General features: G+C 40.0%; 1 protein-coding gene across 3 annotated transcripts in view; it reads right to left on the bottom strand.

The window, feature by feature from the left end:
- LOC132265461 (GRIP and coiled-coil domain-containing protein 2) overlaps positions 1–19,545 on the bottom strand; it is a 38,073-nt gene that overhangs the window by 5,809 nt on the left and 12,719 nt on the right. For all 3 annotated transcript variants that reach the window (XM_059766173.1, XM_059766171.1, XM_059766172.1), the window contains exons 6-10: positions 6,195–6,284; positions 5,987–6,049; positions 5,703–5,795; positions 4,790–4,927; positions 4,544–4,696 (exon numbers count right to left, since the gene is read on the bottom strand). In XM_059766173.1, coding sequence (XP_059622156.1) covers positions 4,544–4,696; positions 4,790–4,927; positions 5,703–5,795; positions 5,987–6,049; positions 6,195–6,284 — 537 coding nt within the window. The remainder of the gene's footprint in view (positions 1–4,543; positions 4,697–4,789; positions 4,928–5,702; positions 5,796–5,986; positions 6,050–6,194; positions 6,285–19,545) is intronic.

Genomic DNA, 19,545 nt, shown 5'->3' with positions numbered 1-19,545 from the left:
CGCCTTCCTTGGATTTCTCGGCATTAAATTTTATTGTGTTGGATAAATCACGGCAGAGATCTCCCTTCCCTCCGTCAAAGGTGATTTAGAGAATGAGATTCTCAACTGTTCTACCTGGCTTCATAAACATAATGGCACAAGTAGAGGATTCTCTGGGCGGATTGTCTTACTGGGCTGGCAAGAGTAACCCATTTCAATGGGATTTCTTTCACCACACTAACTGTAAAAGTCGCATCAATTAATGCAGCAGAATTGCACTAAATTTCTTCGTAATGAGATTAATTATCTTATTAATTCGGTGAATTTATTCCCAGTGCCAACAATTACCCTATTTTGACTTTAATGAGCATCGGCCGTGATTAATTTTCAGGTGTGATGAAGAGAACTGCGAATTCGTCGGTTAATGCTATTCACAACGGAACTTTTGGTTAAAATTTCATTCCGAAACCAAAATTGTACACATTCCGTACAGTCTCATTAAAGCCGTATCTCTTGATTAATTTTTTAACACTTTTCCCACCCAATTTGGCTCTTGCGCGCGGAGAGAAAATCCCATCGTAGTCGAGAGGGAGGTTGAATGAAAAATTCATTGGCTTTAATTAACGGTCACATTGGACGGACTTTCGGCTTACATCCTCTTGATTTTCATTGGAATTTTTCCACATGACTGCGGTGACCAATCCAACTGGCAACTTTGCACTTTTCCTCGCCTCTTCCTACATCGCATACACACACCACACTCTTCCGGGGAAAACTCTCTCACTCGGGCCACCAAAATCGCCTCTGTCCTCGCCCAGGAGCCACAGAACAGCGCTAAGCTTACTCACGCTTGGCTATTTTATTCTATTGTCTCTCTATTAGTCACAAATTGTCTAACTCTTTGGGCTGATTTTCCCTCCAAAATTGGCTGCGCACATTAAGCCGCAATTTTTGCCTCTGTCACGTTCCAAAGTCACTGGAAGACTAATGTGGTGTTCGCGACTCCCGCACTGAATCAAAAGCATGGAGTCTCGCAGGCTGTTTGCCATTTCTTTCTTTCATTGTGCCTCACTCGCCAAGTTTACAAAACAATCCAATACACACGCGGTGAGCTTTCTTGGACTCAAATACCCATACAAGCATTTCATTCGGGCAAAGGGTTATTCAGCAAAAAGCCAAATCGCACAAGATTAAGAAAGAAAATGGTAAAATCATTGCTGAATGTGGAATAATTTTTTTAATAAACTCGACATTTATGTTGTTAATTTTATATTTCAAACATAAAAGTTGTCTGAAAAATGTTTTGCATTATAGTGACATTTTCAACCACTGCTCAATTTCCTTCCCTATGCGTAAAAACTAATGGCAAATGATGTGAATAGTGTTGTGGTGCGCATGGAAACATTGTAAGAAAATAATCGCATAAATCACGAGCCTTGGTGTTCACATTGTTCCATGGATGGTTGTGTAATGGCGAATTAACGCTGCAGTCGTTAACAGCAATAATAAGAGCTCGTAGAGTTTTCTAAATGTTTGTTCATTGAGATTGAGACACACACTGCTGTGACAATTTGCTTCTATTCTTGGCCATTCCGCGAGACCGCCCAAGGGGAGGAGAGACAGTGTATGCAATTGGAAATTTATGCCAAGAGTCATCCGCCAATTTACCTTGGGATGAAAAGTAATAGAGAAGAAAGTCCGACTGACAAAGAGACTCCTATACCGTGTCATGACTATATCGCTTGATGCCACGACAAAAGTATCTTCTCAGCATATAAAGCCCGTAAATTGGATATGTAGGACATTTTGGTACTGCCGAAGAGATAATAACACCATCCATTCATTCTAGCCTGCGTCTCTTGGGCTCATATTTTGCCTCGCCAACCGCAATTGTCTAACTCGCGCCCCAAACAGTCACAAGACGCCAAATAAATAGGTTGACCATTGTTCAATGAACCAAAAGAACCACTCATAGAAGAGAAGCCCATGGGAAAATTGCTGCAGACCAGCGCGCGATGTCTGCTGAAGTGAGTATTTCGCGATGCATATCAATGTCCCGCATGAAAAGAAGCATATAATCTTCAACAATGAGGACAATGAAACACTCTTGGCGCCACACTCGGATACAATTTTTCTCTTCCCACAATTCCCAGATAAGAGTGCCGAAACATTGTCAGAAATTAATGTATCAAAATCACTTTAATTTAGATTCTCATCAAGATGAGGCGTTTTCTCACCTTAAATCACACATTGGAGAGCGTTTCAAATTGACCCCTAAACCTCAAATGCCATCCGAAGTACAGAAAAACTATACCTAACAAAAGGCTTTATCAGCCTTATTGAGAATGCAATATTCAAACTGTATGATCTTGAAAATTGTAATTTATTGCTATTTATTACTGTGTCTCTTGTAAATTGGAAATCATTCACTTGTGCAAAGAAACTGTGGAAATAGTTTAGAATAATTAATTGTGACTAAACATGAAATCTCATATCCAAACATGCAATGACCGTTCCTTAATTTTCGCAAAACTCTGTCCACGCCACAGAATTAATTCGCTCAACGAAATTTTCTCAATTTCTGCACAAAAACTCACACCCGAAACATTGCTCATGGGAAGATTGAAGCGCGTATGAAGAAATACTTCAGACTCTCAATGAGCGTCTTTTGAAACACTGACCTTCGCCAATTGCCATGAATCGGGAGAAAAATTATAGAAATTAGTCGCAATAAATCACTCATAGGTGTGTCTCCAATTAACCATGTTTTCTCTATTCTCAAAAAAAGTGTTTTTCCAATTAATTTTCTTCGGCAGATAAAATTGAAATCAAAGCATAAATACTGAAATCACGCATTGACTCCTCGAGTCGCAGTCACTGGTTGTAAATTGTTGTGTTAATAGAGTTGTTCTTAACTGCGAAAAGTGTCCCATAAGCATATTTCATCCCATGATATCAAGCGATAGAGAATTCAGCTGTGGAATTTCTCTCTAACAACCCATTAAGATTGTAAGGATTTTTTCACTCTGGCGATGGTGTCTGGAGGAAAATTATGATTCACTTAAATTGCCATACTTGCTAATTGACTCGACCATTCATAATTGTGCGAAGGTTACTCTTGCACACCTCATTCTCAAGTTTCTTTGGCTGAGGGAATTGTTGGCGGCACTTTAGCATTTCAGATGTGAGATCTACAATGGTTAGGTCAATCACGACTTTTTACAGATCTGACACATTTTCAATGACGAAAGGAACAAATTTATCATATTGTTGGCCACTTTCTATGCCCACTCGGTGCGATCTCTGCGTATGAGCTTAAGCCACTGCTTGGGGATCATGTATTAATCAATTTTCACACGTGCATGGCGCGATTTTGTGTTAAGCCGGTGTGTTGGAAAGTGGATTTTCAATTATGAATTTTGCCATCTTTCACTATCCACGGGTAATTATTGGGTATGGAATGGAAATGATAAAGATCAACCCAGAGAAAATGTCAACAGAGGCAACTTTTCATAATTTCTAGCAAATGAGCGGACTTCTCTGTGCAATCGAGCTTAATTGTAGATGCTCCTCAGATATCTCAAGTGCTGCTGGAATGCCAAGAAGTGCAGCAATTGAAAACATCTTGGAATGTCCATCGCGGTTACTTTCAATTCTGAGGTGTTCTACTCGACATTCATGCCATTCTTCTGGTCAATGATCAGAAAAAGTTGCCGCGTGAAATACTGTCGCGCTAATCCTCCACAAATGGGACACTATCGCCTAGAGATTTTTCTGTGAAACCGCAGGAGTGAAATCGTTTGAAAAATGTAGTTTCTAAGAATATTTTAAGCGCGGTCTGAGCACTACATATTCCGGAGAGATTAAGTATCTTCTGAAATTGCCACCATCGACGATGGTGAGTCATTTTCGCCGTGCCACTCCAGCTAATTGCACTCAGACACGAATAAATATAATTTATTAATCATAACGATTGCCTTCAATTGACCATTTTCGCATGAAAACACTAAAAGCACACCTGTATAGCGTCAAAAGTGCGGCGGCGGTGCTGTGAGAACAAAAACCCGCCACGAATCTTACGCCAAGTGATCACTGAAAGGAACTCCCAATGGACTAGCGAGTAAAGTAACAATTTTCAGAGATAAAATTGCGAAATGTGGTCAATGTTTGATATGCAGAAAAAAAACGATCCTGGGCTGAAAGGCGCCAAATGTTCCAGAACTTTGCTTATTGTTTTCTGACGATCATTTCCATATAAGAATGCATTGTGATTGAGTGGTTGGCCGCTGAACTGTGGCCCGCGAGAGCGCTTGAAATCAAGGATATGGCATATTATCGATCAGCTGTCACTTTCGAAATCGTTTCATTCATAAATATTTCCTTGAATTGCGAACCGGACCACAGTTTTGCGATCGTGATCGCGCACACGCTCGTGTGTCTCAAATAGCCGAGACACACTCGCCCAGGCGACTGTGGAACGCAAGTGTGGAAGGTATAAGATCGCGAGGTCGAAGAAAGTGCAGTAAAAGGGAAGGAAGAAAAAGAATATTAATTTCTCTTTTACCTTGTCGTGACTTTCCTCCAATTCAACAATCCTAAACTCCAGCAGTTCATTTTGCTCTTTTAGCTCGTACGTCTCTTTGCTCAGTTCTGACTCCTTCTGCTCCAGAAGCCTTATCTTCTCGATCAGGTGCTGTGTACGATCGCCACTTTGCGTCTGAAACAGAGTGAAATTTTCACATTTTAGTACTTTCGGAGAAATTGGATTAATCTCTGTGTGGTTGCACTTGAGTTGAGTGCCAGAAATTACCACCAAAAGCGCCTTCTCCAGCTCCCGAATCTTCTCACGTGCCGCACACAGTTGTACATTCAGGGCATCATTCTCTCGCTGTAGGTAGTCAATTTCCTTCTGCAAACTGCCATGGCACACGACTTCCTTTGTATTGTACTGCAATGAGCGGGACAAAAAGGCAAATTAATCTTTCTCTCAGGCTTTTCGCTTAATCCGTATAAATGACTATCCAATTAATGTAATTGCAATTTTGCGCGGCGAATCAACAACTCCTTCGACAATATCGTCAACCACGGCTTTGCCGAGATGATGGTGTACAAAAGAGAAATAATGAAAGTATTGAGGAAGGTCTCTATTACGTCGAGGGGAAAATGTCAACGATAAGGACAAACATCTCTTGAATAAGATGTGATTCAATGTGTATCTATTGGCCAACTATTCAATTTATTTTTTGACAATTTCCCAAAAAAATAATATCTTAAGCCATTCACATTATTAGCAATTTCGCCGTGTATGAATTAGAAAAAAAACTCTAGAATTTGTCTATTGTGAAACCTTCAGATGACCGCTGGATGACAATATCTGTGAATATTCACAGGGCATCAGCAGTTAATAATTTGAATTTTATTTGCAGTGTTCTTCTTGAAGGTGCGTCGCAAAAAGTTCCCTGACAAATTTTCTCTTTTATTGAGTGGGAAAAATGTACAATTACTCGGAATTTGCCATCTCGCAATGAAAGTAAGAGACGCTTATGAACACGCAGAGAGACATTCCTGCCTCCAAGAGGAGCATCAAGAGGGCAATCGTCTCTGGGTAAAGATCAAATGACGGAGTTTTCTCAGGCAATGATCTCAGGTGAGCGCTCGTGGATCGAGGATTAGAGCATGTGGAGGTACACACATTGACTCCAATAAATCATAATCAATCTTACCGTTTGCCACACATCCGGAGGTGAGTTGGGCTGTGGACTTAGAGACGGTGGCGCCGAGGAGAGTGCTGAATCATTGTCTGATCCCGCGGGGTCCTGGAAGAGAAACAACAGCCATAAGTGAGGCATTGTGCTCAATACAGAGTATCAATGTTCGAACAATCAATCACTCATGATGAATTCCAATGCAAATTGCACACCGCATATCTCGATATGGAAGCATATATTTGTTAAAAATTTCAGACATCACACGGCTATTAATTGATTAACTTTGACTGCGTTCTCACCTTATTCCTATACATGTGAAGTTCATTGTGAGCTTCCAAAATTCGTGTAGGCATTTCGTGTGGCTGCGCGACACGGGAAGACGTTGAGAGAATATGAAAAGAAGAGAGGAGGAAAAAATTATTTTGAATATGTTTTGACCCTATTTTCATTCATTCAATCATGCACAACAATTCTTTCATTAGATACGCGAATAACTGAGCAACAAACCATTGAAACGAATTCATTTCCACCACACGTCGTCATTTTAGTAGAATTTGTATTGCTACTGCTTCGCTCAGGTTCCTTCAGTTTTCGCATCTGCAAAGAGGAGAAATACGGTGGTTATTCGGGTGGTTTGTCCACTTGATGCTCATGCTCAGCTGTTGCACAACAGCTGGTTAATCATATTTGGATTTTTTCACACGTAAATTGCTATTTAACCATCGATTGCACTCGCAATGATGAGAGTATTGAACTTTTCCAGGTGTTTTGTGAAATCTTTCGCGAAACTCTTTTTTTTTCTTTCTAAGAAAGAGAGTATTGAACGGATTTCAGTTCAAGAGATAGTGATCATCAATGTTGGAGGTGTTTTTGTACATGATCAATCGAGAGCGCAAATACCAGTTGAGGAAGTGATTCGTGCTGCAGAAATTTCATTTAAAATGTTCCATGGGAAAATTGACAAGCATTATGTATTTCAATTTACTGAACAAAGATAAATGGCAGCACGCCATTGAGTTTAGAGTCATTTGCTCTAAATTTTCATTTCCCAAGTGTATTTCTCCAAATGACCGATACTAATTGAAATTATCTCCTAATGTGTTCTAACTGATCTATCCGGGCGTTAATCTTTTCGCCTCGCCACACAACTTTGCCTCTCGCAATAGGTAAATCCAGGATTTCTCCTCTCATCGGGTGACACTTTCATAATCACACCAGTGTGATTGGATTTAGAGATGGTAAGCACATTACACGGCCACAATCGCTCATTTAGGCTTGAGCCATTCTTGCAAAATTGTTTATCAAGCCAGCATTCAGCTTGTATACTTTCTCAAATCGAACACCCATTACGTCTCATTATATTTGTCTTTATAATTTTAATCTCGTCCAAGCAAATAATCTCTCGTCTCCATGTCATAGTCAGCAATTATCCCATTACGTGACCGTTGGTAATGAGGGGGGAATTATCTTATGGCCGCGGAAGTGTCAACTCTTTATGCGGTAATTTGAGCGTAAAAAAGCAGATCATATATAGCATAGACGTGATGAGGGAAGTGATGATTTGGGGAAAGGGGGCGATGTAATTGGATGAGGCAGGTGAATTTGCATAAATTTTTCATAGACTCTACACATGCATCGTATGCATCAGCGGCAGGAGGAAATGGTGCTCCAGCAGCGAGTGAATTACCATAAAACCCAATATTTACAATTGCGTACAGCTAAACGGAAATTTCGCAAATTCCTACTAACTTCAATTTTCCCAGGCATTCTGGCACTAAATAATATTTAAAACATGGTGCGAATACTGGTTGAAGTGCATTTTGCCCAGGAAACCTGTGGCACACAATGTGAAGTGGTGTATTGAAATAAAAAAATAAATTGGCTGAACTTCCAGTGGAGAACCATGCCTATTAGTTGTGTTTATTTTTGCACAAGACACTCAATCATTCGTGTACTTTCCTTTCAGGGGCTTTTGTGCGCCGCGACTCTTGCTTTTCAGACACTGTGTGTGTATATCGAAAACGCTTCAAATGCCGCTCAAAACATTCACTTTGTGTCTCAATATGGTGATACACGGCCACAGAGAACCTCCAAACCATTTCACTCAAGTCATTCATTTTCATCCTCACTCTATCACCGGATCAGCCGCCTTATTGTATGAATTTCCGAGTCATAATGCAAAAATTCCCATTTACAAAAATCATCCTCCTATCGAGATTGATGGTAATCTCGGGACATCGTTAAATATTTGTATATTTTTATGAATCGACTTTGGTCGATCTCGAGTCGGATAGGAAGTGACTGGGGAGAGCCTTTCAAAGCCATCTCGATCGAGATTGTTCGCATAAATGAAGGGAAATGAAAGCTTTTCAATTGTGATGCCAAAATACAGCCTCAGTCCATCAAGCGCAATCAAATTTTTCTGGATAAAACATTATGGGAAATTCATGTACGCATTTCCAGCAAACAGTGAAAGTCTACTGCATCACAAGAAACCCATTAATTGCCTGATCAGACAAGAAGCTTCATTATTGCCCAAGAACCAATTGAATGCGAAGAACAATCGTATGAAAGGAAAGTGAAGAGCTCATGAATCAATACTGAAATTGCAGAACAGGGGCAAAAATGCCGATGAGGCAAAATCGCATAAATGACTCCTCCATTCAATTACTTTAGCCATTTGGCTAAGTCAATTGCCGAGAAGCCATCAGACCACTTACTTTCCCACAGGCGTGAACAAGAACGCGCGGTTGCATTTGAGTGACGGACGGAGGCAAAATGAGTCATTTGCTGAGTGCAATAGCACATTTAAAGTCAGTTAAGCACAATTAATATTAATCTATACGGTATTGTGGTGCAAAAACAATCTACTCGTCGTGCTGCAGCCACTTTGCATCACCGCAAAATCTCCGGCAAAGCGGTGAGTAGTCAAGTTCATTGTGCGTTCACTTCTTAGGTGGTGTTTTTTGCCCTACGTGATCGCCAGTCATCATCCCATTTTGAGTAGCAAAACGCAACAGAAAATAGAAAGTTCATCTCACAATATTGTATTAATTAATTGGTCATTCAATAAATTTATCATCCAATTTATACAATTGATATGGGAGAAAAATTACTCGTGCACCAGGTGATTGTCTCACAAAATGCTCTGCTGATTAGCTTGATGGCTCTTTTTGCTCCACAACACTTTTTTGCACACACAGCGTGTATTACGTGAAATCAATTCAACTCCTCCGACAAACAACATATCGAGTGGAGAAATGAAAATTAATGGCATGGTTTGTAGGAGGGCAAAAAAAGTATAACTTCGCCTGTATATCAAATGTCACAATTGAAGACCTTTTTCTTATCCTCATGGTAATTTATGGTGATCCGGAGTGAAGACATGCCACGGGAAAAAAGGTAGCAAAATTCATATATTCATAAGGTGTATACTTTCTTTTCGCGTCCAAATAGAGTCCATGAACGTGGTTCAATCAACTCTCTTATCCGGTGCCCATGAGAACATTTACGCAACACCATGCCTCGTGTATTTCTCTATTAACACTTTCAGCAGGCAGACTTTGGTGCCCGGCATGTGGCAAACTTAATTGCCTTTTATATGATCTGTGGGAAAAAAGTCCGCCGACGAGAAAAATGCACCAAAAGACATAAAAGAGCAACACCATGCTTGCTCCTTCAGCGACCACTTGCCGCCAATGATTGTGGGCGGACAGGGTGAAATGTTGACGGCGCACAGAGTGTCAGAAAGAGAGTAGAAATTGTAGGAAAGTTTAGGTGATTTTTTCAGAAATCAATTGTACATTTCAATAGAAGAATCCGGCTGTTCATTACCATAAAACATCACGGGGTGAACGTTCTTTGTTGTGCATTTCTTTTTCGAATTCAACAATATTTGCATAAAACCTTCGATTGGTGCTCAACTGAAACAGCCATGTTCCAGATACCAATTTCACTCTACATACACTTCACTTCAGCTATTGAACTCATATAGTAATTATCTCAGAGTTATTTTCCGCTCTTTGTAAATATTATAAAAGATCTCATTTTATTGTTCACATATGACCAAATTTTGTACTCCGCACAATTTTTCGGCAAAACTCCTAAGAAAGTCTCTCTGTAGCGGATCAATTTCCAGGCAATAGAGGTGCTCTATTTCTTTTGAGATTAGTGTTTCGGCGGAGAAAAGCATAAAAAATAAATTTTACATCTGTTTTCAATTAACAAATTTCTGGTGACCTCTTTTGGCGTTTTTGTATTATTTTATTTAAAATGCACATTCCCATAAAAATACCAGAGCACACTTTTCATACTTCAAAGAGTTGTTGTTAGATGTTGTGAATTTAACTCCAGAACACTGTTTCTGCCCGATTCCACTACTGAATTAAATTAGGAACGTATAATAGTCGTCACGATGTAAAACTACTTTGATACCGGGAATAAATTAAAAGAAGACACATGTTGTGCACTTTTATCGCATTTGGGGCGAGTTAATTGCAATAAAAGAAAATTGTATTATCTTGAACGAGTTTACCCAGTGCACCGTCGCACTTCAACTCAATATTTCACGTGATGTGAAAAGTGTGCATCCTAATGCAAAACACCATGAGTGCCGTGAAAGCGTTCTTTGTGGTGAACACGCCTCTATTAATCTATTTCCTCTCATTCAACATCGCGCAATGTTGGAGGCGAGTGTGTCTTCTGGGCGCGAGCCACAGCATTACTATGTCACCATGCGACACCATTCATCCTCGATCTACACATCGGATACCAATTCAAGTCCACTTTATCAAAATCGAATCCATAATTGCCTCCAATATATTGCCTCGGCGTTGGAGAAAGTATGGTGCGCCGCACATCACTTCAGAAATCTCTATGGCAGTTTCTGTGCCCAGCAAGTGTTCTCATCTTGGAAATATCACCGCGTTTGGGAGTCACGGCGGCACTGTGTAGGCTGGCCATGTTTTCCTCATAGCCCAACGGACAGGTGAAGATTTATGGAAATTTTGCCGATACTGCCAACTACCCGAATACAGGAAGTTGACCGGAACAAATTCAATAAATTATCAAATAACACCTCGGGAGAAAATTCAGGCAATGCACACGGCGTGGAGAATTATTCAAATTTCAGTGAAGCATTTTAATAAATTGAGGCAATTCCTTGCATTTCAGCTGCCAACGTGGGTTTAGTCATAAATTCCTCCCTTTTTCCACTTCTTCTTCGTCCCCAGTCAATTAAAATTACATCACGCTCATTTTAGAATATTAACCTTCGGCATGACGAAAAAATTAAGAATGACCGAGAGACAGTTTAATGATCTTTAATATTACTATAACACATTGTTGTGATGTAATGACACGAGCCATGGAAATTTTTCGGTCAGCCTGCAATTTTCTCTTCAAGATGAATTAACGCACTCTGAAAAATTTCAATTAAAGTTGCACCATTGAAAAAGTGTGTGTGTGTGTGTTTTGGCTAGTAAAAAGTAAGTTGAAATTCCACGTCTATTTTGAATTCCATACAAATGATGCAAAAATATGTATGAGGCAGTGGCACAAAATGTTTCAATTGTATTGTTCACGGGGCTTTATATTGTCTAATTATGCAATTCCAGGGGGGGGAAATTTGGCGGTGCAGAGCTAAATATTCATTTATTCCACAGACGAGACCCACGAAATAAGACTAGTGATGATTATAAATCATTTACAACAATTGTTCTATTGTTCCAACAACATTATGTTATACGGACGAAAAGTATCTAAGACGGAAATTAAATGGCAGAGTGACGAAATTTCCTATTAACAAGGTGGCCCTTCCGTATTGCTCTCCTTCTTGCTCTTGCAAAAACCCCCCAAACAATCGAGTGTTTATAAGTATCACTTCAGACACCGCGAACAGCCATTCCTATGCTCTTGATTAATTTTCTGCACCTCATCTGCGATGTAACAATACCATCTCTGGCCTGAGACAAATGGATCGCAAGTATAAATAATTTATCGGCACCTCAGAGAGTACAATGCACACAGGCAGGAATTTGGCGTAAATTTGCCAACATCACTAACTTCCATTGTCTGTCAAATGGAAAAATCCCATACTGAAGGTGTTGATGAACTGGGCAACAAAAAAAGACGAGAAATTCATTTGATATTCATACACAGCCGCGCGATCATGCCCTTTCTCCGGCAATCATTCCAATAATCTCACTAATAGCAAATAAATAATTGTGGCGTATGAGAAAAAGTAAATTGCAATACAAAGTGGAAGTCTTGGCGTCAATTAAGCAATTTGCTAGATAGCATCGGAAGAGATGTTAATTGATGGAATTTTTCCTGCGCGAGATCGCTTTTCACCTGATCGCATGCACTATACACCTGGCTGGTGGCCTGAGAAATTGGGTGAAAAGCAAAAGTTGGTGCCACAGTGAAAAGAGGAGCATACCAATAGGGATTGTGTCTCTTTTTGGGCTCGGGCGATACATCAGCGGTCGCTTGATGGTCGGAAATGAGAGTTTGACGGGCGCGAAAGAAGCCGCAATGGAGGCACAGTCACATACAAGGGAGAACCTGTTGATCTCATGCTGGCTGACCCACTTGCCGCCTTCTTGATCATGTTGACTGGCTCACATAACGGTTCCTCTTGCAGCGTACATATGTTCACGATGACCATTTACAAATGAAAATAAATTTTGTACCCAAACTCCCAATGATCGTACGTAATAACAATTCTTAGTGAACAAATGCGATCGTGCTTCGATGGAACTCCTCTGCCACAAATGGCGAATTGTCTTGATTGCACGAACATGGAGGTGATCGTTTTTTTTATCCATAGCGACCGCGATCATCGATCGCACTTAGCACTCCATCGAGATCTTCACTGATCTTCCCATACGAACAATAACAACTCGCGTGATTGAGTCGATCTGCTTCTATTCCTCAAAGACTCTTTCCATTTCTCCGATAGCCATCACACACGGTTGCTTCGGCAAATTGCAACACATCTAGAAACTAGAAATGCTGTCTCAGCCTGTAAACCTCTTCGCCACTAACCCTGTGCCATTTGTATCTTTTCACATTTCTTCATCGCATCTCAGTTCTTGCATAAATGGAAAAATATATCAACGAGATTTCTCTCTTCCGCCCTCTTCGCCGTGCTAAAATAAATCGTCACATCAGAAGTATGATCATGATCTATGAATGAAATTCCACGTTCACATGCGATCACATCAAATGGTTCATTCATCAATCACTCAGCATAGTGAGAGATGCTGAGGGACAGCGGACGGTGCCACCCAAAAATGGGCATTTGCACTATAGCTCATCTTCTTCCTCAGGCTCTTGTCATCAATCAAAAGTCACCAGAGTGGACGCTTTGCTTGATAAAAGTGTGATATCATCGGGCAATGGAACACGATATCACCTCAATGGACACCATCGAGGCTTGAAGGTTTCACAGTCTTTTTGTGTCAGAGACTCTGTGCCACAAAACTTCCTACCACGAAATCCGGTAGACTTGAAATTCAATTCTAGGTTCTCACAATTATATGGATTCGCAATAAAAGTGGTTCTGACGGAAGTGTCGGCGTGTTACAACTGGCTATTAAGTTAAGTAGGTGTTAGATCATACAAGAGATCTCTGGTGCAAAAGAAGAAGCCGAAGCTAATATCAATAATTTTGTCGGCAAGGTAGTTTTTGAAAATTTTAGGGCATGAAGCGAATAAATATTTATTTAGAAAAAAATAAATGGCCATTATTTTGGTTTTTTCAATGTAAACACAGAAAGAAAATGGAATAGCTAATAAATATAATCCACGAGAAAGTTGATCAAATAACTCATTGTGAGTATAATTAGTTTATTTCTTTGCAGATCTAATTGCAATATTTAGCTAAATAAGAGGAGGAGTTCGCAGAAATGAATCTATTTCATCCATTTCCAGCGGATATGGCTTCATCCTCTCCGATGATCTGCGTCCGCAGGCAACGATTGTTCCTTTTCCTCACCGCCAATAAGAAACTTTGCACTAAACGTCGATTAACGTTAATTGCCCGCCACGACAACCGTTTATGTGTTGCACATCATACTGTATATAGGCAATGGTGAGATTTAGTGTACAAGTGTAGATCGTAAAATTCAGTAAATATATTATGTAAATTTAATTGACTCCACCACACATAATAATTAAAACTGAAATTGCTTCGCGCCAAATGGTTTCTGCTGTTAAAGAATTTTTACTTGAAATCATTTCTTTCTTTTCTCTCCACCTCCTCATTACATGTGAATTAATGATACAATATAGACGCACATAAACATAAAAATGTCAAAGTTTGGACACCGAAAAAGAGAAAGTGCCAAATATCATATCTCGCAAGTTATGTCTTTGGCACAAAAATAGCATACAGCGCGAGATGTATATTTGTCATAATTCAATGGGGAAATATGTAACTTTTATATCAAAAGCCCGAGCATAGGTGAATTTGGAGTTATTGAATGAAAGTAAAAGTGATTTATCGATTGGCTAAATTAAATAATTGATTTGAGCAGAGAAGAGGCTCCGTAATTGATTATATCAATTTGTTGCGTTAGTTTGATGATATAAAAAGAGCAATAGAGTGCTAATTTTAGCCTGATGGGCTGATAGAAGACCAAAAATTCAACAGTCTCCATGGCCGAATTTGGACAAGATCTTCAATCCTTTCGAGCATCACTGAGCATCTCCCCATGCAGAGGCATGATGTCGTGACCAGAGGATTACTGTTCAATTAACAAACTTCAGTTTCATCATCGCGGTTCATCTCTCAAATTTTTATAAGCTTCACTTTCCTGATTGAGTTGTATCTCTTCCCTCCCTGAGCAAACGTTCACCTCCCAATCAAAGAAGAGCCCACAAATAAAAACATTAATTTTCTATTCACATAAATAGGAAAAAAGAGCCGCAGCACACTCTCCATCTCGTTAAATCTCATTGTGCTGAATGGCTACATGGGAAATTAATTGCAAAATAATTTCAACAATAATATGTAAAATAAGATGAAGAGGTCAATAGCCAATGCCATCGTCTTGGAGAAATCACCTGACAGATCACATATTTTGCAATGATGTGGGAGAAAAAATGGTGCTTTCTTTGTTACTGATTTTTTTTTGTGCACTGAATTGTTCGTATTAAATTACTTTATGAGTCGTACAGCTCGTCTCACGGTACAATCGAATGATTTTTATATAGAAAGTCCTCCCACAGATGATGACTGTAAAAAACCATTAATTTACAAGTCGAATGGAATATCAACCGAAAATAGCCCAAAAACACGTTCCAAAGTCAATCTTAAAGTGGAAAAACACGCAAATTGATAGATGGAGAGAAGATATCGAAAAAACTATGCTAAATGGTTATGGATTCGGATTTTAAATGTCTGCTAGAAATCATTCCCACAAAACATGGAAAATGACTCGCGTGGTGAGTCCCACTGAATTTATGGTAACATTGATTCATAAGTTATCCTAAAGAAAATATGACCATTTCTAGTTTCTAGGTTAACGAATATTGGGTTAAGAAAGGAAAGAAGGGCGTAATAACTATTATTTATATGCATTGGGAATATAATTTCTGACATAGTTTTCAAAAAGAAAAAAAAACAAAACACTTTGAAATGGATCTGAATCATAAATTGACCGTAAAATCATTTGGAATCATATTCAATATCAGTGATTCGATGAATAAACATAGAAATTTAGATGCACGGCTAAAGGCAAATGCATGTTTTGGGCCGGAAAAGGAGCATAGATAAACTGTTGATCCCGCAATGAGTGAAATTTGCAATAAAATCATTTTCACTTTGCCACACAGCATAACAATATATCTCGTCACTGAATATTCAAGATTTGGAGAGTGAAAGAAGTTTGGCGTGTGTGAGAAATACAGAGTAGTCTTTCCCTGGTCAATTATGCTGCTAAGACAGGTGGTGTGGGCGTGATGCATCACAGTTTCGATAACTCAATTTGTGTGTGACGCAAATTTCGATGATGGTTTCGCGATTGAAGTGCAAGGTGGGTGGGTGAAATGTCTATGTTTTGCTGCACTATTCAAGTGTGATGGAAAAAAAAGAAAGTGGCGGGAAGAAATCAATTAATTTCACTAATTGCAGCACGAGCAATTGGAGTTGGATGATGAGGTTGTGCGATAAATTTTGATATACGAAATGCTTTACGACTTTTACTGACCATGAGGCACACAACAAGCGTCCAAGAGTGAGTTATTTAGAGTCATAAAACTCTGTCGCATCGTTTCTTCACACCACTGACCATCGGGTGAAAATGTACGGAACAGTTTTCCATCTCACCGTGAAATTTGTTCAGTGAGTCGTGATGCAAAGAGCGAATAAAATTATCTGTCTTGAAGTTCAAAATTCCCTTGCAATGTCTCATCATAATCAAGCGTGCTTTCTTCGCGAGTGTGACTCGAGAGCATCACTAATTTGCCTTCTAAATTCTCTGTATCGCTGTCGGTGGATCAAGAATAGAGCCCAAGAAGCGATGAACTCCATGTTAATTATAGTAAGTATCAACCTAGGAAGATTCCAATTTGATTCTAAAGCGCAAGAGCGCCCAATCCAGACGTCGAAGAATAGAAGCATTACACTATTAGGACACCGCGAATGTTCATTCCGGTCTTGTTGCTATGAAGAGTCTATATGAGTTTTTAAATGCATATAGCATTACGTGACTTAATTAAGAGGGCAACGAAATTACCTTTAAACCTCATATTACACACACACTCCGCAGCGCCTGACATAATTAAGTGCCGTATCCACTAAGAGACAGATGAAAATTTGAGGGAAAAAGGAGGCAAACGCCAGAGACTCCGTTGAGCTACCATTAAGATGATGAAAAAATGCGAGATACGCGGGTTAATTGGCGCAAAAACCGGTGAATTTTCGCCAACTGCGCAAATCGTGGAACTATGACGAAATTGTGCTCTTTCAAATCCTCTGGAGCGAAGTGTGAGAACGCCACAAATCACAGAAGTTGTATGATCTTCTATTCTTGCAACTACACGAGCGACACTGACATTGTTTACCAATCTCGTCTTCCTGACGCCTCTGCGAGAGATGGCAAGCCAAACAGCAACAATGGCTAGAGAATTTCCTCACACACAGAGAGGGAGATGGCAAAAAATCGTATTTGTAGCTCACTTAATTTTAATATAATGCTCAAATCACATTACAATAATTCCCATCTCACGTCTTCCCACTGCATCGCTCGCACTCCTCCTGGCATTCCATTGGCCGCGCTTCAATCTGATAATACTGATTTATACACTCCTAGACGCTAAATAGCAATATTGATTACACGTGACGGATCAGATGATGTTGATGCTCCGCGGCTCTAATCTTGTGCACTCTCTGCTCAAATATAATTTTCTCACGCGATACCGATCGCGTCCAGTGGCCAAAAGCCCACACAATGCCTCCCATTCTTCCTGACTCCACTGTGTAATCTTGTATCATTCTCATGTTCACCACACAAAATTCATCTAAACTGTTAATCTCTTCTAATGGACAACGACTCCTCTCTCTCGCTCTATGGCTAAATCGCTCAAAATTATACCACCACACGAAATAGAACCTCTAAAGACTTTGATCCTCGATGAAATTTCAATTTTCTACCATTTACCTTCTCGGGAGAATCTAATGTTTCAAAAACTAACGGTCTGGACTAGCATTAGCAATTTGATTTGGACAATACCGTCCATATCGAATGAAAAATATCGCCTTTCCGGCCAATAAAGTGACCTCAGGTGCGTGGAAATCGAGCAATCGCCCAATTGAAAGTGCCTCAGCTGCAGTTTCACCGCCATGAAAAAAAAACTAACACACAGCAAAGAAGTGCGAAAGCTATTGAAGATGCGTTTTTGTTTAGTGTGTAGAAATTCTCGATGAGTGTACTTTTCACAATTAGCAATTGTCTAATTAAATTCACGTAAACGACTCAATTTAATGGTGTTAAATTCCCATTACGCGATTCATTGTTACATCAACACTATGCCTTCTGCAGCGTGTAACTCAAATTCCAGACATTTCTCGAGAAAAAGAATCACAGCCGAAGAAGACTCATTAGACGCACTCACGCATGGGCATTTTAGTCTTGAAAATTTTCATACAATACCGCACGATTAGATAGATTGTATTTTTCTAGTATTGTGAAGAAAAAGAGAATCGCTATTGTTTCCTCTGCGGGCAAATGATCGCGCTCGCGAGATGGTGAAGAGGAGATCTGTTTCCTCTGGCTGGAATTTTTGACTTGATCTCATCTCCCTGTGAGAGGTTCTCAGACTGACGCGCGAGTGCAGGTTGATAGAGAATTGTGGGCAATTCGAGTGCCGCGCGCGCGATGGTCCATTTTGGAGAGATTGTGAAGAACGTGGAGGGCACTCCAGTGATGGCTAATTGAAATCGAGCTGCCAATTGGAGGTCTTTCACTCCACTTATGGCGAATCACTTTGGTTGCAATTGATTGGCACACGCGCGCGTAGAGTCGTAAATTTTACAGCGCAACGGGCAAAAAAGCCATCTAATTCAGGTCACCATCTATTGCCTGACCTCATGGTCATTCTAAAACTCCATCACGATCACATGCATTGCGGGGCAAAATGGAAATTTTTGCAAATTTATCTCAATATCTCCGGTGTGCAGCAGCATATTTGCATTTTCACTTGGGGAGTCTTCTAGCATCGGCAAAGAGCGCTTGTTTTGATGCACACTCACGCGGATTATTTACACAATGACCACCAACTGGCAAAGAGTGTCGTATGTATCCAACCATTAAATACACTTAAGAGTGAACCTCTGAACATTTGCCAGTAGTTGTGATTCTCTGATTCTGCAGCCACAAAGAGCTCAGCATGTAAAATATGTATTTTATCCTCAAAATTCGAGTGCAAAGTGTTAATCAGCTGCAGAGCATTTTACTCAGTCGACCACCCTATATCAGTGACTTATTGAGAAATCTCGCGCCTGAAAGCTCTGCGCGCAGCATTTACTTGAGAAGTCAATATATTCTGAGTGCTTTAGTGCTCTGTTCACACAACAAAGCCACATTATTCGAGTACATTGCACCTGATTGTTGTGTTGTGGTTTTGCTCTCTCAGGTGCGCACCACATTATGGAGCTCGTTGCACTCGGACGTTCCTCTGGTGCTTCTCAATTTTTATTCAAAATCACACCCATACAACCGACCCTCGCACTTTTTCTCAGCATCTCAGATGCTTCACAAGCAGCTTATGGGATCCCATGTTCTTCTTGGCATGAGAAGTATTCTTATTGTTGGGTGAGAATTACTTAATTCTAAGAGGTACGTGAGATGATTCTATGACTCTGTGGCATCGCCCAAAAAGTCTCACATCCAGATGAAATGGAAATTCCCTGCGAGTCGGAAGAATTGTAGAGAGAATCTCATGTTAGCAGTGAGAAAATCATAAGAATCACATGACGTGAAAGAAATCACGAATGCGTGGCAGCATTCAATCTTCAATTAACCTCTATATGTGCACATGAGAGAGGTTGGTAAGTATATGAGAAATGGGATGCGGGACACGAGAAATACACGATGGAATTGCAAGCACGAGGAATTAGCCTGAGAGGCCTGAAAGTGACGTGCATTGATGCATTTTTAGCCATCAGCAAACACTCAATGACTCCCCAGTGAGTGAATTTATGTTCTGGTAATTACACAAATGTTTTTGTAAAACACCAAAACAATAAATTATCTTATTTATTGCCCACAGAGAGAGAGAGGCAGGCAGGGAGTGAAATTTTCACTTTAATCCACACCGAAAATCACCCCCACCGCCACTGCCCCCTTTGTTG

Source organism: Phlebotomus argentipes, unplaced genomic scaffold, assembly GCF_947086385.1.
Source record: "Phlebotomus argentipes unplaced genomic scaffold, Phlebotomus argentipes genome assembly contig_2, whole genome shotgun sequence".
NCBI lineage: Eukaryota > Metazoa > Arthropoda > Insecta > Diptera > Psychodidae > Phlebotomus > Phlebotomus argentipes.
The sequence above is the reverse complement of the archived record's forward strand: the minus strand, read 5'-3'. Positions and strand labels throughout refer to the sequence as shown.